At 39.6% G+C, this 17,868-nt stretch overlaps 1 protein-coding gene across 1 annotated transcript in view; it reads left to right on the forward strand.

The window, feature by feature from the left end:
• The window catches only part of ADCY10 (adenylate cyclase 10), a 96,321-nt gene that overhangs the window by 45,851 nt on the left and 32,602 nt on the right, over positions 1-17,868 (forward strand). Inside the window, exons 18-20 of the mRNA XM_029229372.1 lie at positions 9,914-10,042; positions 11,650-11,931; positions 12,054-12,344. Coding sequence (XP_029085205.1) covers positions 9,914-10,042; positions 11,650-11,931; positions 12,054-12,344 — 702 coding nt within the window. The remainder of the gene's footprint in view (positions 1-9,913; positions 10,043-11,649; positions 11,932-12,053; positions 12,345-17,868) is intronic.

Genomic DNA, 17,868 nt, shown 5'->3' on the forward strand with positions numbered 1-17,868 from the left:
AGAGATAGCATCTCTTCCATGAAAAGAGAGAGTATAAAGATGTAATCATCTCTGGGCTTTCTATCATCTCACACCGGTCAGAATGGCCATCATCAAAACATCCACAAACAATAAATGCTGGAGAGGGTGTGGAGAAAAGGGAACCCTGTTGCACTGTTGGTGGGAATGTAAGGTGATACAGCCACTATGGAGAACAGTATGGAGGTTCCTTAAAAAACTACAAATAGAATTACCATATGACCCAGCAATCCCACTACTGGGCATATACCCTGAGAAAACCATAATTCAAAAAGAGTCATGTACCACAATGTTCATTGCAGCTCTATTTACAATAGCCAGGATACAGAAGCAACCTAAGTGTCCATCAACAGATGAATGGATAAAGAAGATGTGGCACATATATACAATGCAATATTACTCAGCCATAAAAAGAAATGAAATTGAGTTATTTGTAGTGAGGTGGATGGACTTAGAGACTGTCATACAGAGTGAAGTAAGTCAGAAAGAGAAAAATAAATACCGTATGCTAACACATACACATGGAATCTAAAAAAAAAAATGGTCGTGAAGAACCTAGGGGTAAGATGGGAATAAAGACACAGACCTACTAGAGAATGGACTTGAGGATACGGGGAGGGGGAAGGGTAAGCTGGGACGAAGTGAGAGAGTGGCATGGACATATACACACTACCAAATGTAAAATAGATAGCTAGTGGGAAGCAGCCACATAGCACAGGGAGATCAGCTCGGTGCTTTGTGACCACCTAGAGGGGTGGGATAGGGAGGGTGGGAGGGAGGGAGATGCAAGAGGGAAGAGATATGGGGACATATGTATATGTATAACTGATTCACTTTGTTATAAAGCAGAAACTAATACACCATTGTAAAGCAATTATACTCCAATAAAGATGTTAAAAAAAAAAGATGTAATCAAAAGAAAATTTTGGCCTTGAAGTTAGGAGTCCAGAGTTCCAGTTCCACATATGTCATTTAATAGCTAGTATTTTGGGATTAGTCACAACGTTTATGGCCAGGTACCTGCTATAAAATGGGGGGGGGGGTAAAGGCAACTCAAATCCTTTCTTATTTATTCATTAAACAAACATCTACTGAGCACCTTCTCTCTGTCTGACACCACAGGAAGCATTCTGGGGACCTCTTGGAGTATAAATGAAGTGACTGAATACAATAATACTTTGCTGTCTCATTGATTTGTTTTTAATTAAACTTTTTGAGGTGATTATAAATTTACAGGCCATTGTAAAAAATAATATAGAGAGATTCTGTATACCCTTTACCTAGTTTTCCCCAGTAGTAACATCAGCAAAACTGCAGTATAATATCACAACCAGGTCCAATAAAGATGTTAAAAATATATGTATATATCACAACCAGGATATTAATATTGATACAGTAAAGATACAGAACATTTCCACCACCATGAGGATCCCTTATGTTGCCCTATGATAGCCACCCCCCACTTCTCTCCTACCCCTACTTCCTTCTTAACCCCTGGTAATTGCTAATCAGTTTTCCATTTCTATAATTTTGTAATTTGAAACATTTTTACAAGTGGAATAATATTGTATATGTAATCTTTTGAGATTTGTTTTTCACTCAGTGTAACTCTCTGGAGATGATCTAGGTTGTTGTGTGTATCAATGGTTTGGTCTTATTAGCTGGTGAGCAGTGTTCCATGGTGTGGACATACCTCCATTCATCTGTTGGAGGACATCTGGGCTGTTCACAAAAAAAAAAAAGAAAAAGAATGTTAAGGAACATTACTGAGTCAGTTGACAAAACTGGATTATGGACAGTAAATTATTGTATCAATGTTAAATTTTCTGAAGATGATAAGTATATTCTACTTACGTAAGAGAATGTTGTTATTCTTGGGGAATTCAGAGTAAAGTATTTGGGGATTAAAGGGCATGAATTATGCAACTTAACACTCAAACGAAATGCTTCAGAAAAAATAAGTACATATAGAGAGAACAAAGGCTATAAAAAATGGAGCAAAATGTTAACAGTACATGAATTGGAATAAAGACTATATAGTGTTATTCTTATAACTTTTCATAAATTTGAAACTTACCAAATAAAAGAATTTTTGAAAAACCAAACAACTTTTAGTGGTTTCCCATTGAGTTTACAATGAAATCCAAACTCCTTACCTTGGACTGGAGATCCCTGAGGGAGCTTCCTTCCACCCCCTCTGTGGCCTCACCAATACTCTGAAATGTGCTCCAGCCACATTTCTGCTCCTCCAGCACCCGAGCTCCTTTCTGCTCCCTCTCCTCTGGCATTTCACATACCTGCTCCCTCTCTCCCTTAGCTCAGGTGTTACCTCCTCACAGCCACTTTCTCTGACCATGCCCTGCTTAAGGAAGGCCTTCCTCTCTCTGCACTTTCCTGTTAGTCTCTATCACCAGGTTTATTTCTTTCACAAAACTGACTCACATTAGGAGATTATCTTATTAAGTCACTTTTCCTGTATTATGATTAGTTGCCTAAATATCTTCTCCATAAATGTTAAGATCCTTGAGGGCTGGAAGCATGCATTAGCCACATTTATAGCCTTCCCAGGTTATGGTGCATAAAAAGTCTGTACTGTGTTGATATGAACTCTCCAGCCCTTACTGTCTGTGCCTACTCACGTGGCACTTGTTTACCGTCTGGTCGTCTGGCTCTCTGTGTATATACCTTATCTTTCCAGGAGGTCGGGAACTTAGTACGTTCACCCTCATATTTCCACATCACCTATTTCAGTGTCTTGCAACTCAACTGTTAATGAGTGACTGGAGGGACAAATAAGTAATGCATTTTGGAGTACCGGGAGAAAAATGACTAGGCAAGCTCACTATTCAAACTTCACCTTTTTTTTTTTTTTTTTGGTATCATATGGTATATTTACTATCCTATTTCACTCAGCTGAAGACTTTCCAAACTCAGTATTCCTCAACAATTGTACCGTAATGGCTATGTAATATTTAAGGTAATCACTGTGTTATGGCTGGATATTTAGGCTATGTACAATATTTTAATGTTTAAGGAGACTATGAGCATCTGTTTTCAACATATTTTTTCTGGATCACTGAAATCATATGAGTTTCTAATATGAAAAATTACCTTGCTGAAAGTTATAATCTTAAGGATTTTGGTTAAATTGTTGTGTTTTTTTAAACATCTTTCTTGGAGTATGATTGCTTTACAATGGTGTGTTAGTTTCCGCTGTATAACAAAGTGAATCATCTATGCATGTACCTTTATCCCCATTTCTCCTCTCTCTTGCGTCTCCCTCCCACCCTCCCTATCCTAGCCTCTAGGTGGATACAAAGCACCGAGCTGATCTCCCCGTGCCATGAGGCTGCTTCCCACTAGCTATTTTACATTTGGTAGTGTGTATATCTCCATGCCACTCCTCACTTCATCCCAGCTTACCCTTCCCCCTCCCCGTGTCCTCAAGTCCATTCTCTACATCTGCGTCTTTATTCCTGTCCTTCCCCTAAGTTTTTCAGAGCCATTTTGTTTTTAGATTCCATATATATGTGTTAGCATATGGTATTTGTTTTTCTCTTTCTGACTTACTTCACTCTGTATGACAGACTCTAGGTCCATCACCTCACTGCAAATTACTCAATTTCATTTCTTTTTATGGCTGAGTAATACCCCATTGTATATATGTGGCACATCTTCTTTATCCATTCATCATTTGACGGGCACTTAGTTTGCTTCCATATCCTGGCTATTGTAAATAGTGCTGCAGTGAACATTGTGGTACATGACTCTTTTTGAATTATGGTTTTCTCAGGGTATATGGCCAGTACTGGGTTTGCTGGGTCATATGGTAGTTCTACTTTTAGTTTTTTAAGAAACCTCCATACTGTTCTCCATAGTGGCTGTATCAATTTACATTCCCACCAACAGCACCACAGGGTTCCCTTTTCTCCACATCCCGTCCAGCATTTATTGTCTGTGGATTTTTTGATGATGGCCATTCTGACCAGTGTGAGGTGATACCTCATTGTAGTTTTGATTTGCATTTCTCTAATGATTAGTGATGTTGAACATCCTTTCATGTGTTTGTTGGCAATCTGTGTATCTTCTTTGTAGAAATGTCTATTTAGGTCTTCTGCCCATTTTTGGATTGGGTTATTTGCTTTTTTGATCTTGAGCTGCATGAGCTGCTTGTATATTTTGGAGATTAATCCTTTGTCAGCTGCTTCATTTACAAATATTTTCTCCCATTTTGAGGGTTGTCTTTTCATCTTGTTTCTAGTTTCCTGTGCTGTGCAAAAGTTTTTAAGTTTCATTAGGTCCTATTTGTTTATTTTTGCTTTTATTTCCATTTCTCTAGGAGGTGGGTCAAAAGGGATCTTGCTGTGATTTATGTCATAGAGTGTTCTGCCTATGTTTTCCTCTAAGAGTTTTATAATGTCTGGCCTTACATTTAGGTCTTTAATCCATTTTGACTTTCTTTTTGTGTATGGTGTTAGGGAATGTTCTAATTTCATTCTTTTACATGTAGCTGTCCAGTTTTCCCAGCACCACTTATTGAAGAGGCTGTCTTTTCTCCATTGTATATTCTTGCCTCCTTTATCATAGATTAGTTGACCATATATGCATGGGTTTATCTCTGGGCTTTCTATCCTGTTCCATTGATCTATATTTCTGTTTTTGTGCCAGTACCATACTGTCTTGATTACTGTAGCTTTGTAATATAGTCTGAAGTCAGGGAGCCTGATTCCTCCACCTCCATTTTTCTTTCTCAAGATTGCTTTGGCTATTCAGGGTCTTTTGTGTTTCCATGCAAATTGTGAAATTTTTGTTCTAGTTCTATGAAAAATGCCATTGGTAGTTTGATAGGGATTGCATTGACTGTAGATTGCTTTGGTGGGTATTATAGTCATTTTCACAATGTTGATTCTTCCAATCCAAGAACATGGTATATCTCTCCATCTGTTTGTATCTTCTTCAATTTCTTTCATCAGTGTCTTACAGTTTTCTGCATACAGGTCTTTTGTCTCCTTAGGTAGGTTTATTCCTAGGTATTTTATTCTTTTTGTTGCAGTGGTAAATGGGAGTATTTCCTTAATTTCTCTTTCAGATTTTTCATCATTAGTGTCTAGGAATGCAAGAGATTTCTGTGCGTTAATTTTGTATCCTGCAACTTTACCAAATTCATTGGTTAGCTCTAGCAGTTTTCTGGTAGCATCTTTAGGATTCTCTATGTATAGTATCATGTCATCTGCAAACAGTGTCAGTTTTACTTCTTCTTTTCCAATTTGGATTCCTTTTATTTCCTTTTCTTCTCTGATTGCTGTGGCTAAAACTTCCAAAACTATGTTGAATAGTAGTGGTGAGAATGGGCAACCTTGTCTTGTTCCTTATCTTAGTGGAAATGGTTTCAGTTTTTCACCATTGAGAACAGTGCTGACTGTTGGTTTGTCATATATGGCCTTTATTATGTTCAGGTAAGTTCCCTCTATGCTTACTCTCTGGAGGGTTTTTATCATAAATCGGTGTTGAATTTTGTCGAAAGCTTTCTCTGCATCTATTGAGATGATCATATGGTTTTTCTCCTTCAGTTTGTTAATATGGTGTATCACGTTGATTGATTTGCATATATTGAAGAATCCTTGCATTCCTGGGATAAACCCCACTTGATCATGGTGTATGATCCCTTTAATGTGCTGTTCGATTCTGCTTGCTAGTATTTTGTTGAGGATTTTTACATCTATGTTCATCAGTGATATTGGCCTGAAGTTTTCTTTTTTTGTGACATCTTTGTCTGGTTTTGGTGTCAGGGTGATGATGGCCTCGCAGAATGAGTTTGGGAGTGTTCCTCCCTCTGCTATGTTTTGGAAGAGTTTGAGAAAGATAGGTGTTAGCTCTTCTCTAAATGTTTAATAGAATTGACCTGTGAAGCCATCTGGTACTGGACTTTTGTTTGTTGGAAGATTTTTAATCCCAGTTTCAATTTCAGTGCTTGTGATTGGTCTGTTTATAATTTCTATTTCTTCCTGGTTCAGTCTCAGAAGGTTGTGCTTTTCTAAGAATTTGTCCATTTCTTCCAAGTTGTCCATTTTATTGGCATATAGTTTCTTATAGTAATGTCTCATGATCTTTTGTATTTCTGCAGTGTCAGTTTTTACTTCTTTTTCATTTCTAATTCTGTTGATTTGAGTCTTCTCCCTTTTTTTCTTCATGAGTCTGGATAATGGTTTATCAATTTTATCTTCTCAAAGAACCAGCTTTTAGTTTTATTGATCTTAGCTATCGTTTCCTTCATTTCTGATCTGATCTTTATGATTCCTTTCCTTCTGCTAACTTTGGGGGTTTTTTGTTTTTCTTTCTCTAACTGCTTTAGGTGTAAGGTTAGGTTGTTTATTTGAGATGTTTCTTGTTTCTTGAGGTTGGATGGTATTGCTATAAACTTCCCTCTTAGAACTGTTTTTGCTGCATCCCATAGGTTTTGGGTCATTGTGTTTTCATTGTCATTTGTTTGTAGATATTTTTTGATTTCCACTTTGATTTATTCAGTGATCTCTTGGTTATTTAGTATTGTACTTTCAGTTAGCCTCCATGTGTCTGTATATTTTACAGATCTTTTCCTGTAATTGATATCTAGTCTCATAGCCTTGTGGTTGGAAAAGATACTTGATACAATTTCAATTTTCTTAAATTTACCAAGGCTTGATTTGTGACTGAAGATATGATCTATCCTGGAGAATGTTCCATGAGCACTTGAGAAGAAAGTGTGTTCTGTTGTTTTTGGATGGATTGTCCTACAAATATCAATTAAGTCCATCATGTTTAATGTATCATTTAAAGCTTGTGTTTCCTTATTTATTTTCATTTTGGATGATCTGTCCATTGGTGAAAGTGGGGTGTTAAAGTCCCCTACCATGAATGTGTTACTGTTGATTTCCCCTTTTATGGCAGTTCGCATTTGCCTTATGTATTGAGGTGCTTCTATGTTGGGTGCATAAATATTTACAACTGTTATAACTTCTTCTTGGATTGATCCTTTGATCATTATGTAGTGTCCTTCTTTGTCTCTTGTAATACTCTTTAAAGTCTATTTTGTCTGGTATGAGAATTGCTACGCCAACTTTCTTTTGATTTCCTTTTGCATGGAATATCTTTTTCCATCCCCTCACTTTAAGTCTGTATGTGTCCCTAGGTCTGAAGTGGGTCTCTTGTAGACAGCATATATATGGGTCTTGTTTTTGTGTCCATTCAGCCAGTGTATGTCTTTTCGTTGGAGCATTTAATCCATTTACATTTAAGGTAATTATCCATATGTATGTTCCTATTACCATTTTCTTAATTGTTTTGTGTTTTTTATTGTAGGTCTTTTCCTTCTCTTGTGTTTCCTACCTAGAGGAGTTCCTTTACCATTTGTTGTAAAGCTGGTTTGGAGGTGCTGAATTCTCTTAGGTTTTGCTTGTCTGTAAAGCTTTTAATTTCTCCGTCGAGTCTGAATGAGATCCTTGCTGGGTAGAGTAATCTTGGTTGTTGGTTTTTCCCTTTCATCACTTTAAATATGTCCTGCCACTCCCTTCTGGCTTGCAAAGTTTCTGCTGACAGATCTGCTGTTAACCTCATGGTGATTCCTGTGTATGTTGTTTGTTGCTTTCCCCTTGCTGCTTTTAATATTTTTCCTTTGTATTTAATTTTTGATAGTTTGATTAATACGTGTACTGGCATGTTTCTCCTTGGATTTTTCCTATATGGGACTCTCTGTGCTTCTTGGACTTGATTGACTATTTCCTTTCCCATATTAGGGAAATTTTCAGCTATAATCTCTTCAAATATTTTCTCAGTCCTTTTTTTTCTCTTCTTCTTCTGGGACCCCTATAATTAGAATGTCGGTGCATTTAATGTTGTCCCAGAGGTCTCTGAGACTGTCTCAATTCTTTTCAGTCTTTTTTCTTTATTCTGCTCAGTGATAGTTATTTCCAATATTTTATCTTCCAGGTCACTTATCCATTCTTCTGCCTCAGTTATACTGCTATTGAGTCCTTATAGAGAATTTTTAATTTCATTTATTGTGTTGTTCATCATTGTTTGTTTGCTCTTTAGTCCTCCTAGGTCTTTGTTAAACGTTTCTTGTATTTTCTCCATTCTATTTCCAACATTTTGGATCATCTTTACTATCATTATTCTGAATTCTTTTTCAGGTAGGCTGCCTATTTCCTCTTCATTTGTTTGGTCTGGTGGGTTTTTATCTTGCTGCTTCATCTGCTGTGTATTTCTCTGTCTTCTTATTTTGGTTAACTTACTGTGTTTGGGGTCTCCTTTTCGCAGGCTGCATGTTCATAGTTCCTGTTGTTTTTGGTGTCTGCCCCCAGTGGGTAAGTTTGGTTCAGTGAGTTGTGTAGGCTTTCTGGTGAAGGGGACTGCTGCCTGTGTTCTGGTGGATGAGGCTGGATCTTGTCTTTCTGGTGGGCAGGACCACGTCCGGTGGTGCATTTTGGGGTGTCTGTGAACTTATATTTTCAAGCAGCCTCTCTGCTAATGGGTGGGGTTGTGTTCCTGTCTTGCTAGTTGTTTGGCATAGGATGTCCAGCACTGTAGCTTGCTGGTCGTTGAGTGAAGCTGGGTGCTGGTGTTGAGATGGAGATCTCTGGGAGATTTTCGCCGTTTGATATTATGTGGAGCTGGGAGGTCTCTTGTGGACCAGTGTCCTGAAGTTGGCTCTCCCACCTCAGAGGCACAGCACTGACTCCTGGCTGCAGCACCAAGAGCCTTTCATCCACACGGCTCCTTAATTTGGGATGATTCGTTGTCTATTCATGTATTCCACAGATGCAGGGTACATCATGTTGATTGTGGAGATTTAATCCGCTGTTTCTGAGGCTGCTGGGAGAGATTTCCCGTTCTCTTCTTTGTTCTCACAGCTCCTGGGTTTCAGCTTTGGATTTGGCCCCTCCTCTGCGTGTAGATCGCCTGAGGGCATCTCTTCCCCGCTCAGACAGGACGGGGTTAAAGCAGCAGCTGATTCAGGGGCACTGGCTCACTCAGGCCCGGGGTTGGGGGTGGGGGTGGGGGGGTGGGCACGGAGTGCGGGACGGGCCTGCGGCGGCAGAGGCCGGCGTGACGTTGCACCAGACTGAGGTGCGCTGTGTGTTCTCCCAGGGAAGTTGTCCCTGGATCACGGGACCCTGGCAGTGGGGGGCTGCACAGACTCCCGGGAGGGGAGGTGTGGATAGTGACCTGTGCTCGCACACAGGCTCCTTGGTGGCTGCAGCAGCAGCCTTAGCGTTTCATACCTGTCTCTGGTGTCTGCGGTGATAGTCACAGCTCGCACCTGTCTTTAGAGCTCGTTTAGGCGGTGTTCTGAATCCCCTCTCCTCGCACACCCTTTTGGAAAGTCTGAGGTCTTCTGCCAGCATTCAGTAGGTGTTCTGTAGGGGTTGTTCCACATATAGATGTATTTCTTATGTATTTGTCGGGGGGAAGGTGATCTCCACGTCTTACTCCGCCATCGTGAAATCTTCACCATTTTTAATATCTCTTTCTGACAATAACCACATCTTAAGTAGAGTACCGTCTTCCACAGAATGTGTTTGCCTCCGAGTGTGGGTATTTTAATGTGCATACAAGTATATATATAAGTATATAATATAAGCTATATTTGTAAAACTGCATGTCTTATGGAAGACATCCTGTAGTTATTACCAATCCTTTTTTTCTTGGGGGGAGGGGAGGAAAAACATGTTTTGAGTAAATTTTGATTTTCATATATCAGTTTTACTTAAAACACAGTATTCCAGAATACTTTACAAACCAACACACATCTCTGCCTGCTCTTTCTCATGTGAGACCCATCTCGAAGTTTATTGGAAAATCCAGATAATAATAGGACAATGACTCTCAACTTTTCTTCCCTTTTACCTCTCTGTAGAGAATTTTGCTAAGCCAACAGAGGACTTAAAAAAGTTTACTTTGGGTCTTGAGGAGGGAAATGAAGAAGTCTGTAACCTCGCTAGTGGTGTCAGATTGAAAAACTTGTCACTGCCAGCATCATTAAAAGGTAAAGAAAATTTGACCTGGTGTTCATTTTCCAGGACCTAGATTCCCCTCTTGCTTTCTCTAGGATGCCTCCAACAAAGGAGAGAGGAAGATAGAAGACTGGCTTTGTTTTTATTGTGTGTTGCCCAGGCAATGGGAAGGTTCCATTACAAGCTTGGCTTTTCTGCTTCTAATCAGGAGCCACCTTCCCCCTGTGCATACGCTGGAGTCTGATTTGAACAAAGTTTTATTCAACTGCATAAAAGAATGAGGTATAGTACATTTTCAATTAAACAGAAATCAAATAGAGAGAAGATCTAACAGTGATACTTTTCCTGCTATCTACTTCCATAAGAAATGACAAACAAGTGAATTTATATCAGGGATGTACTGTTATTCATTTCAAGAAAAATGAATTTCAAGCAGTGCTTTAGCATGCATTCAGCTCCAATCCATGCCATCTATAAAATGTTCAACTTCAAATGTTTAGTACAAGGATGAGGCCTCAAGTTCTCTATCTCCAAAAGAGCATCATTTGTGTTTCATTCACTATGTCTACTAAAATAGCAAGGTGGATTAGCTTGGTTTCTTTTAATCAATATTTTTTTAATTGAAGTATAGTTGCTTTACAATGTGTTAATTTCTTTTGTACAGCCAAATGATTCAGTTATACATACATATATATATATATTCTATTTTTTTTTTTTTGGCCACACGATGCAGCTTGTGGGATCTCAGTTCCCTGACCCGGGATTGAACCCAGGCCATGGCAGTGAAAGCCTGGAATCCTAACCACTAGGCGACCAGGGAATTCCCACATTCTTTTTTTTTTAAAATATTTTTTTCTATCATGGTTTATTATAGGATACTAAATATAGTTCTCTGTGCTATACAGTAGCCTTTGTTTATCTGTTCTACATATAAAAGCTTACATCTGCTAACCCTACTTATATCTGGACTAGCTTGGTTTCTACAATGTTCTGTGGACATATTGAGAAGTTCATATTTTGTCCCTGAGGAGGGTGATGTAATAGAAGGACATCCTGGTCAAGATGTCCAAGAAGCCATGTGAGCTATGATACCCGAACTTAGATGAGAAGATGGAATTGGAGCTAGGAGCTCTCTGACACTTGGTCATGAGCATAGAGATGGTAATGGGTTGTCACAAGAATAACTGAATCCCTGAGGCAGACAGAGAGAAAGCTTATTGCTGGGAAGTTCCAGGGGAAAGGGCAGCCAGTGAAGAAGACAGAGAATGAGCAGCTGGAGAAGTCAACACAGAACACGGATGGCAGGCCCTTCTCCTTCTGACCACTTCTCAGCATGACCTCTGCTCTCCTCACACACCCTTGTCACACTTTAACACAAAATCAGAACACCTTGAAATCAATCTTATTGTCATGACCAATGGGACATGCATATTTTTAGGTCATAGCATCTCCATCTTTTGTACTCCCGACACAAGTGCTGTCTGTGAAATAGGTACTAAGCAAATACTTCTTTTGGCCTAGCTCAGCTGGGTGTAGTTCTGTTGAACAAGAACTAGAGAACAGGACAGTTGTCCATCTCTAGAATGTATTTGATAAAGACAGATGACTAGTTCCCTATTGTGTGGCTTTCCACCTGCAGAAATCTCTCTGGTCCAGCTGGATAGCATGAGCCTGTCCCGCCAGATGTTGGTGAGATGTGCAGCCATCATTGGCCTGACCTTCACTACGGAACTGTTGTATGAGATTCTCCCTTGTTGGAACATGAAGATGATGATCAGTGCCCTGGCGACCCTCGTGAAATCCAACGTCTTTGATTGTTTCCGGAATGGCAAGGAGCTACGAATAGCCCTAAAACAGAACGTGGCCTCGTTTGAGGTGAATTATCGTTCCCTCTCTCTGCAACCCCCCTCTGAAGGAATGGGTAAGTAGAGCCTGGAAGTGACCCATATTTCCTTTAGTTTAAGGCACATCTTGCTAAAAGAACTGATGTGTATTTTGTAGCAGGGGCTGACTTATTGCCCACTGCCTTTCTGTCCTCTCTAGCCCATGGCGAAGAGGAAGAGCTCCGTGAGCTGGAAAGTGAGGTGATTGAGTGCCACATCATTCGATTCTGCAGCCCGCTGATGCAGAAAACAGCCTATGAGCTGTGGCTGAAAGACCAGAAGAAAGCCATGCACCTGAAATGTGCCCGCTTTCTGGAAGAAAACGCCCACAGGTGTGACCACTGCCGAAGTGGAGACTTCGTCCCCTTTCACCACTTTGCAGTGGACATCCGGCTCAACACTTTGGACTTGGATACCATTAGGAAGATGGCTAAGTCCCATGGATTTCAAAGTAAACCTTCTCCGTTCCTAATTAGTCCTAACTATAACTGGGGAACGTGGAGACAAGACCTAGAAGAAGTGGGTCTGGACCATGAGGATTTCAAGTCCTCTGCAGGCTCGGGCACCATGAATGATGAGACGTGAGCAGTGTAGGTCAGCAGGGCAGGAAGTTGGGGAGTATACATGTAGCTGAGTTGGCAGAACCAATCTCACTGTGAGACTGTCAGGGAGGATTCGGGGGTAAGGACTCTGGCAAAATGGGGTGTGACCAGAGCCCAAATTAAAATGTCCAAAGGAATAAAACAGACCCAGCTTCCTTCGCACCAAGGGATGGAATCCAAGGAGGGTAGCGGGTAGGGAGCGGGGTCTGACATGAAGTGGGGGGGGAGAGCAAGATCCGAGAGGGAGTGGTGTTTCTTGGCAGATAAAATGTTGTTGCTCTGTCTAGTTTGAAACAAGGTTCCAGTGGAAAAAATGTATGAGTGTCAGTGCTAGGAAGATGTCTTCCTTGGAATCAGTTAGATGACACAGAAGACCTCACACCTAATGAGGCCAGAGTGGCCTGTGGCTGCACCAGGATCAACCTGCCCTCCCAGAGTTTGGGAGAGGATGTGTGAGGGTTTCCTATAAATCGGATATAACTCACCTGGGAGAAAAAGCCAGCCTGGCATCATTTTAAGTTGCTCCCAAGAGTACCCCTAGGAGTGTGAGAAGACCCCTAGTAGTGGGCTGCTAGAATAAAACAGGCACCTAGAGGGCAGGTGATGGAGAGCTGAAGAGGATGCATGACTGGATCAAGGGATCTTCAGTGAAGGATCCCAACACAGGGCCATAGTCAAAGAACCAATGAAAGCATTAATAGGAGAGAGTCAACTGACAGAGATAAGAGAAAAGGGAAAGAATACAGTTAAGTCCCCTATATAGGAACCTTCAAGTTGCGAACTTTCAAAGATGTGAACGTGCGTTCGCATGTCCAGTCATGTAAGTTAGTTCGCGTGTCTGGCGTACATTGTCAGATGCGTGCATCCTCTACAAGTGGTGGTGCTTTTGCGTACTTTACTGTACAGCACTGTACAGAGTACTGTAGTACAGTATCTTTATTACAAGCCCAGGATGTGCGGAAGCAAGCGTAAAAGCAGCGGTGATGTAGCTGGTACTACTGTACTTTTCAAGGTACTGTACTGTGAGATTAAAAATGCTTTGCTTTTGTGTTTGTCCAGTTATTTCAGGTTCTCCAATGTTCCTTAACCGTTTGACTCTGGAGCATATGTTACCAGATATCTCTGAGTCATATCTACTGATGTCCTTTCAACAGAACCTCCACCTGAGTGAGGCCAGGGTTTGACTATTTCCCTTATAATTTTCACCTATTTAAAAGAGTATCAACTAGACATCTTTAAATAAAGACATTTTTTAGATTTCCTGAAAGTTTTACCATAAAAGCAATAGTCCCATGACCTACTGCCCTGCATATGTATGTTCAGTATTTCTTCTCAGGGGCAAACATTTTTAACTTAGCTGTTCCCTCTAGTCATTACTTCCATATACTAAGTGGTATGTTAATGCTGCTTTTTTTTTTTTTTTTTTTTTTTTTTTCCGGTACGCGGGCCTCTCACTGTTGTGGCCTCTCCCGTTGTGGAGCACAGGCTCCGGACGCGCAGGCTTAGTGGCCATGGCTCACGGGCCTAGCCGCTCCACGGCATGTGAGATCTTCCCGGACCGGGGCACGAACCCGTGTCCCCTGCATCGGCAGGCGGACTCTCAACCACTGCGCCACCAGGGAAGCCCAATGCTGCTTTTTTAAAAATCAAATTTGACATCATCTGTTTTAGTCTTGCTATGGTAGGTAAGGATTTAACTCCATTGAGCCACTCTGGGGCACCTCTCCTCCAATATTGTTATAGAATTATCATTAGATAAATCAATCAAGTATTTACATTATTAAGACTATGAAAATGCTGTCCATTAGAGAACTAAGTAGTAATACACTGAATAGATTTCTTTTTTTTTAATTTTTAAATTTAATTTTATTTATTGTTTATACAGCAGATTCTTATTAGTCATCAATTTTATACACATCAGTGTATACATGTCAATCCCAGTCGCCCAATTCATCACACCACCATCCCCACCCACCTACGGCTTTCCCCCCTTGGTGTCCATACGTTTGTTCTCTACATCTGTGTCTCAACTTCTGCCCTGCAAACCGGTTCACCGGTACCATTTTTCTAGGTTCCACATACATGCGTTAATATACAATATTTGTTTTTCTCTTTCTGACTTACTTCACTCTGTATGACACTCTCTAGATCCATTCATGTCTCAACAAATGACCCAATTTCGTTCCTTTTTATGGCTGAGTAATATTCCATTGTATATATGTACCACAACTTCTTTATCCATTCGTCTGTCGATGGGTGTTAGGTTGCTGCCATGACCTGGCTATTGTAAAAAGTGCTGCAATGAACATTGGGGTGCATGCATCTTTTTGAATTATGGTTTTCTCTGGGCATATGCCCAGTAGTGGGATTGCTGGGTCATATGGTAGTTCTCTTTTTAGTTTTCTAAGGAACCTCCATACTGTTCTCCATAGTGGCTGTATCAATTTACATTCCCACCAACAGTGCAAGAGGGGTCCCTTTTCTCCACACCCTCTCCAGCACTTGTTGTTTGTAGATTTTCTGATGATGCCCATTCTAACTGGTGTGAGGTGATACCTCATTGTAGTTTTGATTTGCATTTCTCTAATAATTGTGATGTTGAGCAGCTTTTCATGTACTTCTTGGCCATCTGGATGTCTTCTTTGGAGAAATGTCTATTTAGGTCTTCTGCCCATTTTTGGATTGGATTGTTTGTTTCTTTAATATTGAGCTGCATGAGCTGTTTATATATTTTGGAGATTAATCCTTTGTCCACTGATTTGTTTGCAAATATTTTCTCCCATTCAGAGTGTTGTCTTTTCATCTTGTTTATGGTTTCCTTTGCTGTGTAAAAGCTTTGAAGTTTCATTAGGTCCCATTTGTTTATTTTTGTTTTTATTTCCATAACTCTAGGAGTTAGATTAAAAAATACCTTGCTGTGATTTATGTCAAAGAGTGTTCTTCCTATGTTTTCCTCTAAGAGATTTATAGTGTCTGGTCTTACATTTAGGTCTCAAATCCATTTTGAGTTTATTTTTGTGTATGGTGTTAGGGAGTGTTCTAACTTCATTCTTTTACATGTAGCTGTCCAGTTTTCCCAGCACCACTTATTGAAGAGACTGTCTTTTCTCCATTGCATATCCTTGCTTCCTTTGTCATAGATTATTTGACCATAGGTGTGTGGGTTTATCTCTGGGATTTCTGTCTTGTTCCATTGATCTATGTTTCTGTTTTTGTGCCAGTACCATATTGTCCTGATTATTGTAGCTTTGTAGTATAGTCTGAAGTCAAGGAGTCTGATTCTTCCTGGTCCATTTTTTTCTCTCAAGACTGCTTTGGCTATTCAGGGTCTTTTGTGTTTCCATACAAATTTTAAGAGTTTTTGTTCTAGTTCCATAAAAAATGCCATTGGTAATTTGATAGGGATTGCATTGAATCTGTAGATTGCTTTGGGTAGTATAGTCATTTTCACAGTATTGATTCTTCCAATCCAAGAACATGGCATATTTCTCCATCTGTTTGTATCATCTTTAATTTCTTTCATCAGTGTCTTATAGTTTTCAGCATACAGATCTTTCGTCTCCCTAGGTAGGTTTATTCCTAGGTATTTTATTCTTTTTGTTGCAATGGTAAATGGGAGTGTTTCCTTAATTTCTCTTTCAGATTTTTCATCATTAGTGTCTAGGAATGCAAGAGATTTCTGTGCATTAATTTTGTATCCTGCAACTTTACCAAATTCATTGGTTAGCTCTAGTAGTTTTCTGGTGGCATTTTTAGGATTCTCTATGTATAGTATCATGTCATCTGCAAACAGTGTCAGTTTTACTTCTTCTTTTCCAATTTGGATTCCTTTTATTTCCTTTTCTTCTCTGATTTCCGTGGCTAGGACTTCCAAAACTATGTTGAATAATAGTGGTGAGAGTGGACATCCTTGTCTCATTCCTGATCTTAGAGGAAATGCTTTCAGTTTTTCACCATTGAGAATGATGTTTGCTGTGGATTTGTCGTATATGGCCTTTATTATGTTGAGGTAGTTTCCCTCTATGCCCACTTTCTGGAGAGTTTTTATCATAAATGGGTGTTGAATTTTGTCAAAGCTTTTCCTACATCTATTGAGATGATTTTTTATTCTTCAGTTTGTTAATATGGTGTATCACATTGATTGATTTGCATATATTGAAGAATCCTTGCATCCCTGGGATAAATCCCACTTGATCATGGTGTATGATTCTTTTATTGTGTTGTTGGATTCTGTTTGCTAGTATTTTGTTGAGGAATTTTGCATCTCTGTTCAGTGATATTGGTCTGTAATTTTCTTTTTTTGTAGTATCTTTGTCTGCTTTTGCTATCAGGGTGATGGTGGCCTCACAGAATGAGTTTGGGAGTGTTCCTTCCTCTGCAATTTTTGGGAAGAGTTTGAGAAGGATGGGTGTTAGCTCTTCTCTAAATGTTTGATAGAATTCACCTGTGAAGCCATCTGGTCCTGGACTTTTGTTTGTTGGAAGTTCTTAATCACAGTTTCAATTTCATTACTTGTGATTGGTCTGTTCATATTTTCTGTTTCTTCCTGGTTCAGTCTTGGAAGGTTATACCTTTCTAAGAATTTGTCCATTTCTTCCAGGTTGTGAATTTTATTGTCATAGAGTTGCTTGTAGTAGTCTCTTAGGATGCTTTGTATTTCTGCAGTGTCTGTTGTAACTTCTCCTTTTTCATTTCTAATTTTACTGATTTGAGTCCTCTCCCTCTTTTTCTTGATGAGTCTGGTTAATGGTTTATCAATTTTGTTCATCTTCTCAAAGAACTAGCTTTTAGTTTTATTGACCTTTGCTATTGTTTTCTTTGTTTCTATTTCATTTATTTCTTCTCTGACCTTTATGATTTCTTTCCTTCTGCTAACTTTGGGTTTTGTTTGTTCTTCTTTCTCTAGTTCCTTTAGGTGTAAGTTTAGATTGTTTACTTGAGATTTTTCTTGTTTCTTGAGTTAGGCTTGTATAGCTATAAACATCCCTCTTAGAACTGCTTTTGCTGCATCCCATAGGTTTTGGATCGTTGTGTTTTCATTGTCATTTGTCTCTAGGTATTTTTTGATTTCCTCTCTGATTTCTTCAGTCATCTCTTGGTTATTTAGTAACGTATTGTTTAGCCTCCATGTGTCTGTGTTTTTTACGGTTTTTTCCCCTGTAATTCATTTCTAATCTCATAGCGTTGTGGTCAGAAAAGCTGCTTGATATGATTTCAATTTTCTTAAATTTACTGGGGCTTGATTTGTGACCCAAGATGTGATCTATCCTAGAGAATGTTCCATGCGCACTTGAGAAGAAAGTGTAATCTGCTGTTTTTGGATGGAATGTCCTATAAATATCAATTAAATCTATCTGGTGTATTGTGTCATTT

The sequence above is a fragment of the Monodon monoceros genome, unplaced genomic scaffold, assembly GCF_005190385.1.
Source record: "Monodon monoceros isolate NGI ecotype Baffin Bay Population unplaced genomic scaffold, NGI_Narwhal_1 Super_Scaffold_18, whole genome shotgun sequence".
Classification (NCBI taxonomy): domain Eukaryota; kingdom Metazoa; phylum Chordata; class Mammalia; order Artiodactyla; family Monodontidae; genus Monodon; species Monodon monoceros.